This window comes from Artemia sp. Qi Xiang Cuo, chromosome 6 (assembly GCF_049724085.1).
Source record: "Artemia sp. Qi Xiang Cuo chromosome 6, ASM4972408v1, whole genome shotgun sequence".
Lineage (NCBI taxonomy): Eukaryota > Metazoa > Arthropoda > Branchiopoda > Anostraca > Artemiidae > Artemia > Artemia sp. Qi Xiang Cuo.
The window spans coordinates 44856040-44876320 of record NC_142799.1 but is presented as its reverse complement, the minus strand read 5'-3'; the positions used below and the strand labels follow the sequence as shown (position 1 = coordinate 44876320).

Here is a 20281-nt window from a genome sequence, read left to right as displayed (position 1 = left end):
AAAATTAATTTTTTGTCTCAATCCTCTAAAAATGACTCCTGAAACACAGGGATCGTTTTATTAGAACAATAAGTAATTTTTTTTAAAGACACAAAAAACGTATCCGTTCAGGGGGAAAATACAGAAATTCCCAGAATTCTGTCCAGGGGAAACATTTCTGATTATAGTGGCTTCATATATCAGCTCATGGGTACTCTTGCTGTGCAAACAAAAGTTGACGGCACATTTTTGCCGAAATTGCCCATTATTAAGTAGTTTTCCTTGTGTTTTCTATACTTATATTAACTTTCTTTTGTACTAATAACCGCACTAATTACTAATAAACAAATACATATCTAGGATCACCTTAAAAAGCTGATTCTTTGATTAAATGTTATCAAAAAAGTCTCTGACATTTTTGTTATTGACAAGGATCGTTCTTTACTTACCATTTATTGCTATGAAGAAATTGATTTTTTTTGTTACTCCGATCAAGTCATATAGAAAAAAATGTTTGTGGAAAACTGGAAATGGGTAACTCAGTCATAAATTAGAACTTATATTTTCCTTATTAAGGGTCAAAATCTATTGGCAGGCAGCCAACATTCGGACAACGCACATTTTTTCAATGGTTTTCCCCTATTCTGCCCTCTTTTCTTTGGTTTCCTTATAATTACTTTATAGTTCCAAATTTCCGGAGGAGGATGGCCCCCCTGTGCCCCCCTTTCCGGTGCCCATGACGTATAGGTCATATTGCATGCTTTTGACACTTTTTTCTTGGTTAAACCGTCTCATTTTTAACCTCTGTCTTCATGCAAAGGAGAAGTAAGGTCAAATTGGAGTGACATGCACAATTGTTGATATGAAGAATAACACCCGTATCCGTTCTTGATCAGAGATTAAAAATATATATATATATATATATATATATATATATATATATATATATATATATATATATATATATATATATATATATATATATATATATATATATATATATATATATATATATATATATATATATATATATATATATATATATATATATATATATATATATATATATATATATATATATATATATATATATATATATATATATATATATATATATATATATATATGACCGTAAAGAGGGGCATAACAACATAAATGTGCAGAAATCAGTTCATACATATGAGGGGGCTACCTCCCTCTAAACTCTATACTCTTTATACACTGTAAATTGGTGCTTAACTGAATAATATTAGGCCCTATACGAGGGGTATCTGCCTTCCCTTCTAACCCCCACTCTTTATACTAAAGCTTGATATTCTGCCACCAATGCTATAGGAACGAGTACTCAAACAGGGAAAATTTGAATGGGATAAAAAGTATTTCTCATCATTCCTCAAGGTTTGTACAGCTAATTGAAACGTATTTTCTTTAGACAATACAATTTACTCGCATAGTTTAAAAGGCAATTGGCAAATAAAATACTTCAAATTACCTGTTAAATACACCTGTTTCATAAATACCCTCACTAAGCACTACAAGTTTGTCACTTTCTTGTCTTTTTAATATTATATTCGGTTTAATATTAATATGAGGGTAGCTTACATCCCAAATGCCCCTGGCTTTTGTGGTGAAGTTCAAATTTTGCAAACAGCGTTTTGAAAATAAAATCAACTGGAAAAATATGACCCCTCAACATCTTTTAAGATGGGCTTGAAAGGCTACAATGATTTGTCAGGAAGTGGTGTTTGTAATTTAAGGGTATTCGTAGGGAAAATAATGATGCGGAAGATTGCTCCCCTCCATCCATTCTTCGTCAGAGTGCTGGTAAGCATATGCTATAATATTTATTAACAAAACAAAAAAGCCACCGGGTGACTGCAAAAAAAAACAACAAAAAAACAACAACAAAACAATAATGAAAAAACAATAAATGAATATTTTATTAATATAAATAGATTTACACAAAAAATACCATACAGTGTCAGTCGCTTTGCAAAAGCCCAAATTTACAACGCCACAGTCTCAAGCATCATGCTGTACTCTTCTGAGACATGGCCGATAGCCCAGAAACAGCTAAGAAAGATCGATGGCATCCAAACTAGACACCTGCCTCGAGTTGATGGCTTCAAATGGTATGACAAGATCCGCAATACAGATATTCTGAAGATCTTCAAGTTAGCCAACCTCTTTTCCCAAGTAGAAGCTCGTTCTCTAGGATGGTACGGCCACTTACCCCGCCTCCCCCCAACTACCCCTGCAAGGATCACTTCAGACTTCAATCCCTCGATTGTCTGGAATTGCCCTCGAGTGAGACCCTGCACCAGATGGGCTGATGTTATAAATCAACGTTTCTTCAACCGCAACATTGACCCTAACGAGACCCCATCCTTAGCCCATGGACAGGGCAGCTTGGAGAAGACTGACAGCGCTCTCAACCAGTTCCTTCTACGCTGGCGACCCTGCTGACCAAGAGCATTAAGTCAAGTCAAGTAAGTCCAGCCATACTTATCCCAGGTAGTCTATTCAGCCAGTCAATGGCATTATCGAAATGTAATTTTTATTTTACAGTGAAAATGTTTCGGCAATAATAGGGGGCCCATTATCCCATTAGCATCCATATTTTTTGCTTAGTTCAGATATTTTACTCCAAATGAGAAATACTAGAGCTTTTTTTTTCTTTTTTTTTATTCCAACATTTACGGCGCCAGGTACTTCAAAGTATCTGATATACCGCTATTCATTTACCTCTTTCAATGGCCTCGAGGTTTTAAATGTCTATTGAACCTTCTTTTGAAGGTGTCAACAGAGGGATTTGCAGGGATAATATCCCTAGGATGATCGTTCCAGATAGAAGTGCAAGGCCGGATGAAGCTGTTCTTAAGTAATTAGTTTTCGGCGTATCCTTCCCTAGATAACTGGACCGAGTCGTGTGCCTTCGTGTCTGCCTCGTCGGCTGGACAAAGACGGGCACAATTCGAGAGAGCTCGTCTGAGGGAGGCGAATATATGTACTTGTAGAAAACTGCCATCGACGCTACATAAAACTTTTCATTTAGAGACTGGATCGACTCTTGTGTAGAGGCGCAGCCCGCCCTAATTGCCCTATTCTGGATCTTCTGAAGTGGTGCCAACAGCGTTTTCGGAGCACCAGCATATAGCGGGCATCCATATTCAGCTATGTGTCTGATGCAAGACTTGTAGAGTGGGATGATCGAGCTTGATGGAAGAAGGTTTTTGCAGCGAAGAGTAACTCCCAGCTTTCTTGCGCAGGAGGTTCTCACCCGATCAAGGTGGTTGTTCCAAGAGAGATCGGTGGAGAAATGAAACCCCAGTAGACGAAGCTCATCGACTCTCTTTTTAGCTTCATTTTTGAATATGAAACCGGGGTGTTCACGTGGCACCTTTGATCGGGTAATTAGAAGCTCCTTTGTTTTTGATGCATTGAAGTTGATCATCAAGGCATCAGACCACTTTTAAATTTTCAAAGGATCTATTCATAGAAATAAGAAGGCTTGTGTTGGGTCTTCGCGCTTAAAAAGGGCCTAATGCGTTATCAATTTATTAGCAAAGCGGTGCATAGGGTTTGTGCAGATGTTGTCCATGCTTATTGTCTAGACAGGGAAAGGTATAGGTCCCCAGATCCTGCCCAAGGGTACCCCTGCTTTAACTGGGTAATATTCGTAAATAAACCCGCCAATAACAACCCCCAGTAAACGATCGGAAAGAAAGCTCTCAATCACTTTTAACATACATCCACGAATACCATACACATAGAGTTTCTTTAACAGACCACGGTGCCATACTCTGTCAAAAGCTTTCGCAATGTCAAAGGATAGTAGCCTGATGTCGTATCCCATTGCCAGTAGTTCTATCCACTCCTTATACTGGACCACTAGGCAGTCTAAATTTGAAAGTTTCCGGCGGAATCCATGTTGGCGATCGCCTAGAAGGTCATTTGATTCCAGGTACTGAGGAAGTGTTTTATTGGAGACGCTCTCGTAGACTTTGCCAACACAGGAGAGAAGGCTAATAGGCCTGTAGGAGCCCACGCTCGTTGGATCGCCTTCTGGCTTTAGAGTATAACATGGCGGACTTCCATGTTCGTGGGAAGGTTCCGGAGCAAAAGCACAGCCGGAAAAGCAATGACAAGGGTCCAGCTAGTTCGGCACTGCAGGACTTGAGGACAACATTTCGTATGTTGTCAGGACCCGTGACTTTGGTCACATCCAGATGTTGCAGAATGCGAAGGATCTTAGGAGCAGAAAAATTCACGCGTTCCAGGACAGTGTCGGTTCGGTCGGAGAATTTTGGCACTTCTTTACCGTCATCGTCTAGATTCCAGAATTCGGCAAAAGCCTTAGCATGAGCTTCAGCCTTTGCCTGTGGATCTTGTACCACTGTCCCGTTACTCTGGAGAGAAGGAATTGCGGTCCCCTTGGACGACGGTAAAGCCTCCTTGACACTTCTCCACCAACTCTTTGCCGAAGCAAGTTGAAGATTGGTGGCGAATTTGTCCTTATACTGAACCCGGTACTGCCGAATCGCTCGAACTGCATCTTTGCGTGCATTTAAGGATGCAATTTTGTCCTTTTCGCTATTCCAAAGTAGCCATTGCTTGTGTGCCTTTTGCTTTGCTCGGATTGTCTTCTTACACTGGGCGCTGAACCAAGGTTTGTCCTTACTGGACACCTGGATCCGCTTTGAAGGAATATGCTTTTCGACAGAGTCAACTATGGCCTGGTGGTACTTATCTGCAGCTTTCTCTGGGCCTTCCAGGAGGAAGGCTCTCCACTGCTGAGAAAAAAGAGTGTTTCTCAAACCGTCCCAATCACCTCTTTTGTATAGCCAGATTGTTCGTTCATGCTTTACTGGAGGCGGAATACGTAGGTTTCTACGTGCAACGACGGCAACGTGGTCACTGGTGAAAGCATGAGCGTTTATCTTAAAGGAGTCAGGGTGATCTGTAAGGAATAGGTCAAGACGAGATGATCCGTTTGGGCCGTGATACATGTCGAAATCGACAAGTTGTTCCAGTCCGTAAGAGAGAGATAGATCATACAAGTCCGACCCTTCCCTATCAGTATTTTTGCTGCGAAGCCACACGCTATGATGGACGTTGAAGTCTCCATGAAGGATAATGGCAGACTTAGCGTACTTGCCCCGAATATATTCAAGGGAGGTTTCAAGCTAGCTGGTAATCTGGTAAGTTGGAGGGTTATACACGGTACCGACAATCATGGATTTATTTGGGAGGGTCACCCTGACCACAAAGCTTCTTCGCCTGCTGAATCTGGTATGTTCAGGCATGAATAAGGTATATGGATCTGTAGATAAACAGCGACACCCCCTCCTCCGTATTTAGCGCCGTCAGTACGCTCTCGATCCCGCCTGAGGAGCGTGTATCCCTGCATGGCAACCTCACTGCTCTGAACTTCTTGGTTTAGATTGGTCTCAGTGATGCACATGATAGATGGCTTGACCGAGTTCACTAAATGTAGGAACTGGTCAAACTTAAATCTGAGACCCCGTACATTGCAGTGGGCTACCGTAAACAGGTGCGTTTGGATGGTCGGTGGACGTGCTACAGGTCGTCGTCGAAATGGCAGTTTGGTCCGAGGCTTTTTGTTGCTAATCATAACCAGGTAAAAGAAGCTTTGCCGGGTGGTTAGCCCAACAAAGCCCAAAAATCCATTGCCATGCATCATTAGATGGGGAACGGTGCCACCTGCCACGCACCTAATTACCGCATCTTGAACATGGAGGTGGTACCCCATAATGGGTTAGGATTCGGCACAAGTGCCTCCCACCACTTGTGCAGCTTGAATCCCCTCTCTGCGTTGCTTGGAAAGACTTCAGACATAAAATTGGGTAATTCACCCTAAAATTTCAGTTTTTAAGGTTTGAGTGCCACTTCACCCCAAAAAGACCCACTGACGTCCCACTTTTCCTGAATATCTGGTACCATAGACACCTTTCTTCTTTATTTACATTTCATTACTAATAAGAACTGTTTTAAAACTGTTCAAGTAAACTCTGAAATCTATGACAGGCGGTCTTTGATGACGCCGCTTGCCTGTGACTATATTACGATTCCAGTGCCCCTTGGCAACACCGCATAGCCGCGTTAGAATTAACATCTGTTTCGACACGACAACTAACGACAAGGCATTATGCCACTTTATTTAATTTTCTTGTGACACGGTGGTCGCCAGATTTGTAAAATTTCGACATAATGTTGACGTTATGTAGTCTTTCGACCACACAAATATATTCTTCGTTGTTTTTCCTAATAACACATAAATTACAAATTGAAGTGTTAAATTCAAAGCGTTAGGTAAAATGACGGTAAAAACGTTTGGTAAAAGAAGCATTAGAATTAGTTAATTAGCTGAACAAAAGTTGACAGTTGGTTATAATGCAGCCCTAAAATATTATATGCCCCTTCTATGTCAATGTCCAAATGCCCTCTCTGTGCCTTGAAATATTCCAAACGTATGTTCCATGATTCCCAGTGCTTCCTCTATGCGCCATACCATTTGGTATACAGCTGTTTCTGTAGAACATCCGGAAACCCGTAAGGCTTTTGAATATCAGATTTTTACTCTCAGGACTGCTCTTGAGGTGCCAATGATTTAACTACTCCGTCACTTCCAGTTGAAATGATGTTAGTGTGATTCAGCCAACTCTTAAAACCTGAGAAACCAGCCTGTTCACCTTTCTGGAGGTAATGTCATAAGTAGGCTGGCTTAGGACTAGTAACTACAGGGTCATCTACATGAACTTCAGTTATATGGTTCAAAAGTTTTTTCCGGACTCATTGCGAGGGTTTCTTCTTCCTTCGTGATTCTTTCGAAGTGGACCTGGGTTTCCTTTGTAACCTTTAATAGCTCGATACTATATTCTTTCGACTATTTTGTCACAGAAGTTCCTACGCGAGTTCCTCTGTGCTCTCCTCATTCTTCATTAAGGATTTTTGGAACTTCCAAATATGTTATCCTGTTTACTGGGTTATTCGTTCGGATACCAATTCTCAGTAGCCTTCATGTCATTTTTCTTATTTGAGTTAATGCCGAAGTCCAGCTGTCAGGGTTGCTTGATTGAATGTATTTCTTATGCTTTCTGTATAAGTCTGTCTGTCTTCCTATCTAGGTCTTCGTTGGGTTAACATCGATCAGACGGTATTTTATCAAGTTTATTTTGACTAGCACTTCAGGGAGCAATTTGTTTTCCTTAAATTTTTGTTTAGCGTTTATTTCTTGGTTTTGAGCTACACTTGACCCTGATTGAATCCCCCTCTACTCTCGTTGAGAAAATTTCGGGACAAGAATCAGTCTCGCTCAAAATTTTATTGTGTAGTGCGTCTATAATACAAAGCAAGTCTTCTTCTTTCAAAATTTTTCCGCGACTGCTTATTGCCCTGATTAGGGTGAGCTCTCCAGCCTCTACAAACCATGTTTTATCATCTAGAGAACTAGGCTTTTTCTTTTCCTTGCCCTTTTTTACGTCACCAGTTCCAGCAGTACCAGTACGATCACAGGGAATAATCTTACTGTCCTAAAGTTTAGTACATTGAACAATTCGTGCCCCCTCAGGTGTGGTATTTTGAGATACGGCTTGCGCATCTTTTCCCCCTTTCTAGATGAGCCTTCCTTGGTGGTATTCAGGTGTCTATAGACAGTTTCCCCACTCCTTTGTAGAGCCTCACCCACAATCTTGAAACCGGCTTGGTCAGACATCGCCTGTCCCAGTAATGGAGAAGGAAGGTTAACCCACAACTCACTGGTCGGCGACAGTATACAGCATTCGATCCTCAGAAGTATTGCTGGCAAGATATTTTTCTTCCCACCATGTATTGCTCTTCAAGGGAGTTTTTCTGTACCGTGGGTGAAGTTTAATCCGTCCTGCTGTCTGGGGGTTTTCCCCCGTCCGTTCATAGCTGTTGCAGGAATTACTGGCTGCTTTTCAGTCATTGAAGCTTCTTCCTCAAAGGGCTGTGGATGAAAGGCTTCGAATGCAAGGAGGTCACATATTTCACCTCAGCCTCTCCTCTAATTTGCCAGTCAGTGGTCATCAGTAATGTATAGTAATATTCGCCAAATGATACGGCTGACTCCTGTTTCGCTTGGTAGAATATGCTTGGGTCCCTATACTTTGTGGTGGTCGTGGGCAAGAGCCTAACAAGTTTTGTCCACAATGCCCCTTTTCTCGGCAGCTTTTTAGAATTGTGTTGCTATAATTACTATCAGTCCTTCTAAGCTTTGCTGCATATTCCACAAAATCTCCTGACTCATGGTCAGACACTGGCCATGGCGACCGGTGATTGAGCCTTGATTGACTTTAACAATAGTAGGCCCCTGTTTGTGGTAAGTAATGACATGAGCTACAACTCTCAAGAGCACCACGTGAAGGTAGTCCCCATTACCCCCTGGTATTGCAATTGCTTACTGCTGTTAATATATTATAACCGTAAGCATGATATTCAATTTTAAGCATTTAATTTCAGGAACCGGATTGGTTTCTGAATTCCGCGCACTTCTATACTGTAGCTTCCATATTGTACTTTATCAGAATGCTGCTATATTATTCAGCACATATGCTCGAAAACAGCTGCTGTATTATATCGATGATTTTTCTCGTAATAGTGCAGTTTTGAAATATCTGGGAGTAAAACCGTAAACCTGAAGCAGTATTTTAAGTATTATAAGCTGCTTTAACACTTTTTAAGTGTTTTCTTTCAACCAGACGCATTGAATTTGATAAATACGTGGTATCTGACATCGCTTTTTGGTCGTTTAAAGAGAAGGTTGACGATGGAATTAACCTAAGGGTGCAGAAACTTTGGTGTTATTTTTAGACATTAGGCAAACAGATACTTGCAAAACCATACTGCATGAACCGCAAAAAAGCTAAAAATTATACAGCTTCATATTTAATGTAAGCTCTTGTCATGAAACCCCCCTAACCACTTAAGTTGACCTTTTTATAATTTTTTTTTTTAATTGGCTTTTAATATTTCAGTATATTGGTAGAACCAAATTGGAACTGGTCATTCATTATATTTGTGGGATCTTCAAGCAATAATGGGTGGTCCTGTGAGTGATTCAGATTGTAGCTTAGCCAAATCAGGATTCACTTCAGGCGATTCTTCGTTGGTATCCGTCAACACTGGCTGCCTGCATGTTAATTCTTCAACGAAAAAAGGAAGAAGGTTACAGGTATGGGTATTAGACCTATTCGGTAGATAACAAATATGTTTTTTTTATTATCACTGCGATATAACTTTTTTCTTAATTTTTTTGCTCTAAGATAGAAAAAAATGAGTACATTTTGAAAAGCACAAAATGAGTATTGCATTCTCTGAATTTCACTCATGCAGCATTCTTTGACGTTAGGCTACTTCAGCTTTATTTTTGTTAAATTCTGTGATGATCAGTTTAGAAAAAACGACAAAAAATAAAGACCCAATTCAAATCCTAGTGAAACATATGAATAAACCTATTTTGGTGAAATTGAAACTATGGGGATACCTTTGAGAAATTTCGTTGTGGCAATAGTCTGAGAAAAAAAAAACAAAAAAAGGAACGACTACATAAGCAAATTTTCAGAACTCTTATGAAATTTTGGTAATTTTTTATATTTAGACTTAGTATAAACTTTTAAGAAGTGGATGTATATTAATAAATTATCAAATGTTTAAATTAGATATTCTGCGATTTGAAACTGTTACGATATACTACGTTAAAATCTATTTGATTGTGGGAAAAGCCATTTATGGGATTTTAGGGTTTTTTAAAAGAAAAAGAACTATCGTTATGTCAAACTTTATTAAATTCAAAACACATAAATTGATGTGAATGCTGGCTATTCGACGTTGCATAGACAAGTGGACGAAGAAAAAATAAATTTTAAAATTCAAAAATTACTTTGACATAGGATAATGAACATTTTTTTCTTTTCTGATCTACCAGAAGATCTTTGCGACATCCAGTTTCCAGGTTTTAAATTGTTTATCAGATTATCAATTTAGCAACAATTTTATAATTGGAATAAGACTTTGACTTTTCACTTCTTAGAGCTATGTGAAAATGATTACATGATATACATCTTACTAATCTATGATTAATATGAATAATCATGATGATATTTTTATTTTCGATGATGTTAAAAATATTCTTCAAACAGCTAAACGAATGCGTGATCATTTTCTAGTATATAAGGCAGGTTAGCTTCCTCAGTTGCAAAACATCCGGGTGATGGTCATTTTACCCAATTTTGCCTGAAAGCACTGAAAATCTACAGAAAAAATTGACGATATGGGACAAAATCGCAATATAAATGATTTTTACACCATTTTGTAGAACAAAATTATGTACGACAAACCAAAAGTCCCCATGATTCCCCTTGGCGGAACAGAGTGAACAAGGGGGGGGAGGGAGGGAAAAATCCAGAAGGAAAACTCGAAATACTACAAGCGACAGTTTTTGATGGCGAGAATGGCATTCCTGATGCTCTTGGGTCCAAGAAGATCGAATATGCTTTTTTTTATTTCTGTGTAATAAGTCGTTCCCCTGTTTCCCCACTTACAGGGAGAAAAGAAGGGGAAAATAAAGATCCTGTACAACAGTCTGCAAGGATGGTTTTCTGGGGTTTCCCAGTGCAAGAAGAATGAATATATTACTTTGATTGCCCTGTCATTAGCCTTTCCCCTCGTTTTCCAGTTACAAGGGAAAAAGAGAGGGAAATCCAGATATCCTCTAAAGAGAAAAGATGGTCATACGGCTCTAGAGAATTTTGAGAGGAGGTAAAGGTCTATCAACTCGGTTTTAAAACCCTCTAACACCGTTTTGTCGAGAGTTTAATATCCTATTCACTGGTGCTTCTCTTTTCCTGTTTGCTGGAGATGCACTAATGTTGCATTTACACATAGTGGAAATCCGAGTAGATTCTGAAAACCGGTAGGAAAATCGGCTCGGTTTTCACGATCCGCTCTGATTTCCGCTATGTGTGAATACGCCATAAATCTAAGTGCATACACTTGCTGCCACCTAGTGAAAGCTTTAACAGAAGCATTGGGCACATTTTACTGATCATAAAGGTAAGACAGTTTTGTATTTACAATTATTAATGAGAACTTCTGGAAGAACGTGAAGGTTCAAAGCAAGAAGAGGGAAGGCTTGTGGAAAGAGATTTCAAAACACGCAGACAAAGTCAGAAAGGGGTTTTTCCTTTAAATAATTTTGCAGCGACATCTAGCGGCATGAGGTGAAAAAATACAATGCTTTTGGTAGATGATACTAAGATTCTTTGTCATTAAGACGATGATTTGCATTTTACTATGAGATGGCTAATGGAGTAACGCCCAAGCCATACTATATTCACACTTGTGGCTAAACCTACATCTAGGGACTAGCTCATCCCTTCAAGGTTCTCTCTAAAGCGGCGCTCACACGTAGTTTGCAAAGTACTTTAAGTCCACTTTACGACAGGTTATAAGGTTCAAAATACATTCCCGTACTGATTTAAAGCGGTCGTTAAGGTCGTAAAGTGAATTCAAACTTTAGTGAAAATTTGGAGCTTTCATTATAGCTCAGTCTGTTTTCAAATGTTTTATGTTGTGAGGCAGAGCAGAAATAGAAGGAAATAATTTGTGTTACTTGGAAAGTGCGACGTGTCATATTTGAGACGTTGGCTGTATAGTTCCTAAATTCTATTTTTACGTGTTAACGAGCGGTAAACCTTACCTGCAACTTAAGGTACTTTTGTTATGTCTGAGTGCCGCTTAATTGGTAAAAATTCTTAACTGCGCCTCCTGGCTTGAGGCTAATTAGAGGTATCGAACTCACAAATAAAATGGACAGATTCGCTTCGTGGGTTGTTTTCGTGTCCGAAACATGGCTTAGGTTTGGGTTTAGCCACAAGTGTGACTACAATGTGGCTCGTGCAAAAAGATGCTCTTTCCTGCCTAATAAATTTTTGTTCTCAGTTTTCATATGACATCCTATTCACGGAGGAAGAAGATGGACGTTGTAAGATCTGTAGCCGTAGCATCCGTACTGGTGGTGAAAGAGTCAGAATCACAAGCAAAGGAGCTCTTTGGATCAACGGAGTCAGTATACAATGGGGTGAACAGATATCAGTTGAAGACGGTGAAATAGTACACAGCCAGTGCAGAAAAGACTACTGCCGTTCGACCTCCATAGCTTGTCTCATAAAAAGAAAGAACGATAATTCCGGTGATATTGAAGTTTCTCTAAACAGATCCACTAGATATGGTCAAGACGCATATGATGTGAAGCCAAACTATTCGTTTTGCAACATGAAGCTAGTCTTTTCATCTAAGACGAAATAAGCCAAAAAGGACGAGTGCCAAAAAGTGACCACAATTGAAGTGAAAAAATCGATTCTTCAGTGCTGTGGTTCTAGGAAAAATGACGATTGGGCTAAGGCTGTCTACGTCAGGCTGAATTCTATAAGCTCAGCTTTGCAAACAGCTGATGCAGTGCATCATAAGACATGCTATTCTTACTTCAAAACTCTAAGAGAGATCCCAAAGTGGTACCCTAGTGCAACTAATCTGTTGAAAGCTACTGGAAGACCACAGGAGAGTACAAATCGAGATGAATTCCTTAATTCTGTTAACTATTTCGAAAAACTCGAAAATAAATAGTTTACAGTGGAAGATATAGAAAAGATGAGGCTTTTTTTGGAACAGACCATTCGCCGTACACCACAAAGCATATAAAACGACAATTTAATGAAACCTACGGCGATTGCATTATTACAACTGACATAGGGAGACAGATTTGCCCTGTGACTTTCCGACAAACAGCACATAAGATCCTTCGAGATTTTCACAGAGCTCCACAGCCGAGTGAAAAAGACCAGCTGAAGTCCATGATAGTACAGTGTACAGACTCTGACTACCCGAGTCTGAGCATTATAGAAGAAAAGGAAAAAGTTGTGAATTTCTTACCACAATCTCTGAGTCTCCTTCTTTCTCTGCTAATCGCGGTATAAAACACGAACTTATTGGTTGGTTAAGTCCGCAAAGAAATAAGGAACGCTTGCACTAGATTGCAAGCTTGCAATACTGCAAGCCGTTACCGATCTTAGCTCGCTCCTTTACAGGTGTACCTTGGAGTCCAGCTACACCACCAATCTGGTTTACGTTTTCTCATCGACCAGCTGAATAGGCTGGTTTTTTCTACTTCTTACTCTGAAGTGCTTCCATTTGAACGTTTTACCGTAGTAGTTCATGGTACAGAGTTTCCAGGGATGAATTCTGGAACTTTCATCTAGTTCATTGGTAACAATGTTGACCACGACATTTTCACTATCAGCGTAAAATATACTTTTCATGGGATGGGCATGCTACCCACTGCTACAGCAAGACTACCCGAATTTCCTATCATAATCCCAAGAGAAGTTGTAGATCTTGAAGTACTCCAGCAGGTTGGAAAAGTGCCTTTGTTTTTTTAAGCAGGAGAACAGTCTTGCGTACGAACCCATCTCGACCATCAGCTTCGACGACAAGATCAATGGCATTGGCCTGCTATGGCATGCAATCTGGATGCATAACATGAAACGGGTCGGAAGGAGTGGGTTTATGCATGCAATTCACTATTGGTCACACAGAGGCACTTCGTCGATTTTTTTTTCTGCCAATAATCGACTATAATCCCTCCGATCTTTCTTGTGTATTAAATAGAAAAAAAAGGTTTTTTTTAAATGAAATTAAGGAGCGACAATAAAACTTGAGACGAACAGAAATTATTCCGTATATGAAAGGGGCTGTCCCGTCCTCAGTGCCTCGCTCTTTACGCTAAAGTTTTTTTATTTTTTAAAAAATAGAGCTGTGAGAAAGAGTCAAACTTTAGCGTAAAGAGCGAGGCATTGATGAGGTGACAGCCCATTTAATTTACGTAATAATTTCTTTTCTTTTTAAATTTTAATGTCGCTACTTGCTTTCAGTTAAAAAAACTTTTTTTTTATTTAACTTCTTAACGTTTTTGAATTAATGCAGGTTTTGATTTTGGCTAACCGTAAATGAATAATTAAAACTAAATTTGCACATTACTTTTACTTTGTTTTGGTTATATGGCTTTCTCGAAAGTTGTTTAATTTTATTCACGAACGTTTTTATTAGTAATAAATATAAGTAACTTACGACGTTACTTACGCAACGAAATTCTACATTCGTTTATTTTTATTATGTATATTAGTGAGTTCATCCCCTAGTCAATACCTCGCTGTTTACGCTAAAGTTCAATTTTGTTCAAATCCTTTAAGAATGACCCCTTAATCACAAAGGCCGTTAATTAGAATAAATAGCTCTTGTGAAAGTACTAAAACAAACTTTAGCGTAAAGACATATATATTGACTAGGAGGCGAACCCAATCATATACGTAATAGTTTCTGTTCGTCTTAAGTTTTGATGTTGCTCTTTACTTTCGGTTGAAAAAACTTGTTTTTTTTAAATTTAATTTCTGATCTAGTTTTTTTTAATAATGCCTGGAAATCTGGTGCCCACTTCACAGCAATGTCCCTTCCCCCATGAAAACTTCCTCCTTGGAAATATTCCCCCATACAACCCCCGACCCACCTACCACCCACTACCAGAAGAAATCCCCCTGAAAACGTCTATATACTTCCCAATAACTAATACTGTATGTAAACATTCGGCAAAATTCATAACTTGCAGCCCTTCCCATGGGGACTGTGGGAGATTAATCATCCTCAAAGACAAAGTTATTATATTTTTCGACCATACTGAACAAAATGGCCACCTCAAAATTTTGATTGGGTGACTTTCGGAAAAAAATTAGCGTGGGAGGGGGACTAGTTGCCTTCCACTTTTCGGTTACTTAAGAAGGACACTAGAACTTTTAATTTCCGTTCGATTGAGCCCTCCCGCGATATTCTAGGACCACTGAGTCAATGCAATCAACCCTGGGGAAACGAAACAAAAAAAAAACAAGTAAACACACATCCGTGATCTTTCTTCTGGCAAAAAATACAAAATTCCACATTTTTGCATATAGGAGCTTGAAACCTCTACTGTAGGGTTCTCTGATACGCTGAATCAGATGGTGTGATTTTCATAAGGGTTCTATGAATTTTAGGGGTTGTTATCCCCTTTTTTGAAAATAAGGCAAATTTTCTCAGGCACGTAAGTTTCGATGGGTAAGACTAAACTTGATGAAACTTATATTTTTGAAATCAGCGTAAAAATCTGAATCTTCTGATGTATCTATTGGAATAAAAACTCCGTTTTTCAGAGTTTCGGTTACTATTGAGCCGGGTCGCTCCTTACTTACAGTTCGTTACCACGAACTGTTTGATACATGACCTCACGTTTTATCCCCGATAAAGCAGGCCAACACGTAATGGTACCAGTTGTGACTTTCTACCAACCTTTGTACATGAAAGGGTTGAACATCATCACTACTGAGTCTGTTGATTTTCCTCTTAAGGCAGCAGTTCAGATAATCGGTGGTCTCCATTGCTGCATAATCTTTCTTGGAGCAATCGGGTACTTGATGACGGAAACAGGAATAAAAGAAGTGCCGAATGCCTGTATGACGTTAACACTATTAAGCATATCCTTAGCGGTAAAGCTGTTTCAAAAGCCAAGAGAGCGCACGAGCATATAGATTCAACGTTGTAGATTACTTTCATTTGCAAATTGTATGGTTTCGACTGCAGAGATGACATACGTACGAGTTATCAAGACTTTGCAGAAGCTTTGGCAATATGTATTGCTTTACTGAATGAGGAAGTAACACTCGAAGATGCATCCAACGCAGACGTAGTGCGTCGATTCCAAACGTAAATGATGGAGCTCAATATACGCCACAGAACAACAGGACTGCACAAATATGGCTTCAGTATTCAGAAATGTTCGGAGTGCTTAAGAAAGCCATCAGGACAGAACGGACCAGAAACTGGGCGCAGTATCTGCAAGCTCTCTCTGAAATGCTCCCTTACGTTGCAGCTGCAGGCCACAACCTGTATACGAAGCAGGTGAGAAGATTTCTTCAGAAAATTGAAGAGCTGAAAGAAAGTAATCAGATACTGTATAAAACATTGAAGATGGGATGTTTGTCATTCGAAGAAGCAATAGATTTTGGTCTGGGCTCTCTCCCGACTTAGTTATTGAGCAACTCCTGGTAAGTCACTGAAAACAAGCCGGGAATTCACGAGAGGAAATGGAATGAGTGAGACGCAAAGGTTGATCTGGACAATCTCAATGCCAGTGTGAGCTGAAATTATTGAGCATATGCAATCCTCAACGGCCTTGAGTACGTGTCATCTGACCAGCACGATTTCGCAAGACCAGTTCGGATAGAAATAGATAGAAAGGACGCAAAGACTTTAGTAGTTTTTTTGCGCAATCCTGTCCATACGACAACTGTACTCAATTGTGTAATATATCAAATGGTATGAGAGCAACAAGGGATGTCAATATGGATGCAGCAAAGGCGATAGGAAAAGAAATTTTGAAGTCAATGACCAACGCCGATGCCAATCACTACATCTTCAAACGTGAAAGCAAAACTATTACGATGGCCTATCAAGGCAACATTTCTGAAGCTGACGGTGAAGACAAACAAATTGACGAAAGTCTTCTGTTACAATGTCTTCCAGCAGCGGCAACTAGAGCCAGAGGAGATATGGAAAAAACTCTCAGATTCAAACTCTCAAGCTATCCTACTGTCCTTTCTAATTCTTCAAGCCCTCTCTAATGAAGCAACACAAAAAATTGAAAATGTCCAAAAGAGAGCTCTAAGAATTATTTTTAAAGAGGGCAAGATACCGTATTTGCATTTGTTAAATATTTCAAGCCTAGAGACCCTCAAGAGAAGAAGAGATAATTTGTGCCTACGTTTTGGTAAGTTGGCACTTTTGAATCCCCGTAATGCTAACCTTTTCCCTGAATACCATGTACCTGATAGAAATCATCCTCCATGAACTGTGTCACAGCCTATCCCCACCTTATCTCTCATTCTTTGTACTACCTTGAGGTATAAGACATATTTTATCCCTTTTTTTACTGATTTAATAAATAGTGGTTAATTTGTACATAAATTTTGTCTTTTCTCTTATATAATAAAATAAACAGCTCGGTTTTCTTTATACTCTTTTTTTTGTTCCCTATCCCCTTTTTATGTTGTTTTTTGAACATTTGTTAATGTGTATATTATTTACTTTTTTCAGTTTTATCAGTTTTTATCTTATTAATTAGTTGCCATTTTGCAGTTTTTAATATAAGTGACAAAGGAACCATACAGCATTCCGATATTTGATTATTTATTTATTTTTTATTTTTTTTTGCATTGCTTGACAATCTTTAAGTCATTGTGCTTTTGTTATGATTTTCTTGCTTGTTTTTTTTATGGACTTCGAAATTCGAATTCGGCCCTTCAGGGCTTGTGATAGTAATTTCTCGAAATAAATATCTCTTATCTCTTAAGCCCACCGCGACAGCCAGATGAAGTGAATGCTATTTGGAAATTAGCAAAGGGAGAACCTGTGAACGTCCTATAAAAAGAGCCAGAAAAATACGTGATCGATAGTGGATGACTGCTCCAGCATATTCCATGTAAAACAGGAAACACTTTCGAATAGATTTGCAACAGTTACGTTTCATTCGTGACACAGAAGTATTCAAATGCTTCCCTTGTCTTTGATTATTACACTTCAGGTCCGTCTACCTAAGATGTCACCCAGGTTAGATGAACGAAAGGTATCCAGCGTCTGACCGTTGATTTCACACTGAGTATGAAGCTGCAAAGGAAAAAGGAGGACTTCTTGCGGAATCCCAACAATAAGTAGAAGATTATTTCAATTAGTGGTAAGAAGCTTATCCAAGCCGGCCTTACTGTCATTCATGCAGAGAGAGATGCGGACGTTCTGATTGCATTGACAGGCCTTGATGCGGCCAAGGAAGGGATAACCAGAGTAGTCGGAAACAACACTCATTTATTGATCCTTCTCCTTCATCACCTGCCTCCAGAAGCCAGGGATCTCTACTTCGAAACCAGTACCAAGTCAAGAGGGCTGTAAAGTAAATACTGGCACATAAACTTTATCAAAATATCACGGGGACAGGTTTGTCACTATATTCTTGTTTGCTACGATCTTCTTGGTTGCGACACGACGTCCCATTTGTTTGGGATAGGAAAGCAGGCTGCCCTGCCATTCATGAAAAGCCATGAAGAATTTAGAAATAACTGTGAAGTATTCCTTAATCCGCACTCTACGAAGGAAGAAGTCCAGAAGCCAGTGAAAATCTTTTTCTGTTTTTCTACAAGGCTAAGAAAGGGGAGGATATCAGCAAAGCTAGGTACAGGGTTTTTCTTGAAAAATTGTACAGTTCAAAGACATCAATTTTTGTGAGCCCAGAGAGACTTCCACCAACTTCATCGGATGCCAAATTTCATTCTTATAGAGTCTTCTATCAGATAATGGAATGGCGTAATACTTCGTCAGAACTCGACTGGAAAGACTGGGGTTGGCAATTACTTAACGGACGCCTCACTCCAATCATGACAGATATCGGATCTGCTTAGCCTCATCTGCTAATTGTGATTCGTTGCAGCTGCACACGTTCCAACTGTGACATTTCACGCTGTAGTTGCCGAAAAAATGAATTGCCTCGCACATTTGCTTGCAAAGACTGCCAAGGGATTGCGCGTTCCAATAAAGATGTTTTTGTTGATAACTATGAAGAAGACGATGTTTAGTACAAACCCTTGATCTTATCCATTTTAGTTCAATCAAAACCGTAATTATCTTTTGCAGTGATTGCCGAAGTTACCTGATTTGTTTCATTTTTTACATTTAGTTTTGTCTTATGTTTCTATTATATAATCAAAGTAAATACGTACTCCGAAGGCCCGATGCATTGTCTCCCCTACGGTGAAAACACTGCCGAAAAGCAAAATACGAATCTAATACTACGTTTTTTGAAATCATAGATTCAAAAAACCATGGGGGCAACATTTTGACCTGTCATATCGCACAACTCCCAAGGATACTGTTTTCCCCCTCCCCCACTAAAGGGGGAAATCGAACCAAGTCCAGCGATATAACAACACAACTTTCTTTTTTCGATTCATCCGTGCAGAAAAAGAGCAGTAATGAAGTTTGAGCGCACAATAAATCTGCCCCTGAATTTTTAGAAATTTCCTCCTTTTCCCCAGTTTTTACCTTTTTCCGCCCAGGGGATTTTTGGGGACTTTTGATATGTTGTACAGAAATTTTTTGTCTATAAGACGGTGTAAAAAATTTTATATTGTAATTTTGTCTCAGAGTTTCGTAGATTTACTGGACTATGTATCAATGTATCTGCGACCGGTTAATAAAAAAAAATTAGAATTATGCGGTAAAAAAAATGCGAAATAATGCTGTGGAGTGTGATTTTATGCCAGTGATGGTATTTAAGATAATTTTTCCTGACATATAGCACCAAATTGTATCTGATTAATGAAAGTTATAAAAATGGTATATATCCCGAGTGCCTTAAAGGTGCTAGAGTAGTCCCTTTATTTAAAGGAGGAGAAGAGGATAAATTAAATAATTATAGGCTAATATCCCTCCTTCCTGCTATATGGAGGTTATTAGAGAAACTTATAAACATTAGAGTATCTGAGTTTTTCGAAACAGATTGTTTTTATTCCTAATCAGTTTCGCTCTCGTACAGGGATGTCTACAGAACAGGCAGCTTTCATGTTGATTATGTTTGTGAATTACGCTCTAGACCAGGGTTTTAGAGTGCCGTTTTTTTTACCAGGTATTGTAAAAGCATTAGATACTGTTGAGCATATAATTTTATGGTGGAAACTTGAAAATTATGGAGTAAGAGGAAAGGCATTAAAGCTCTTTGATTGGTACTTTTTGATTGGTAGGACGCAGTATGTAGAAATGTTTGAGAAGAAATATATGAATTTGGTGTACCCAGGGTTTTGTTTTAGGCTCCAATTTATTCCTAGTATATATCAATGATTGAAGCTATTCTGTAATGTGTTTGATAAATAATGTTCAGGTTTTATTATACTAATTCTAAGGTTATCGTTCCCAGTTTTGCTGATGATACCCATTTTACTGTGGCATCAGCAGCAAAGACTTCAGCACATTTAATAGAAATAAGACCAAGCGTATGCTCTGCGCAGATAAGTGGATTAGAGTTAATAAGCTTCGGTAGAATCATAATAAATCAGGTTTTCTCATGTATGGTAAATCTTGTAATAATTACTCTTGGATTACTGATATACAAATAGATAATTATGCAGTCAAGCGT

At 39.0% G+C, this 20281-nt stretch overlaps 2 protein-coding genes across 2 annotated transcripts in view; both read left to right on the top strand.

Moving 5' to 3' along the window:
- Positions 1-2010: 2010 nt before the first annotated feature.
- Positions 2011-2445, top strand: LOC148951267 (uncharacterized). Its single transcript, XM_089091050.1, has one exon. It carries the CDS (start codon positions 2011-2013, stop codon positions 2443-2445), a length of 435 nt encoding a protein of 144 aa, XP_088947176.1.
- Positions 2446-9014: 6569 nt separating this feature from the next.
- LOC148951266 (uncharacterized) overlaps positions 9015-20281 on the top strand; it is a 108069-nt gene continuing 96802 nt past the window's right edge. The window contains exon 1 of the mRNA XM_089091049.1: positions 9015-9193. Coding sequence (XP_088947175.1) covers positions 9059-9193 — 135 coding nt within the window. The 5' untranslated portion in view covers positions 9015-9058. The remainder of the gene's footprint in view (positions 9194-20281) is intronic.

Excerpts from the sequence above, each read along its gene's own strand:
- LOC148951267 (XM_089091050.1), top strand. The coding sequence starts at position 2,011 with ATGCTGTACTCTTCTGAGACATGGCCGATAGCCCAGAAACAGCTAAGA.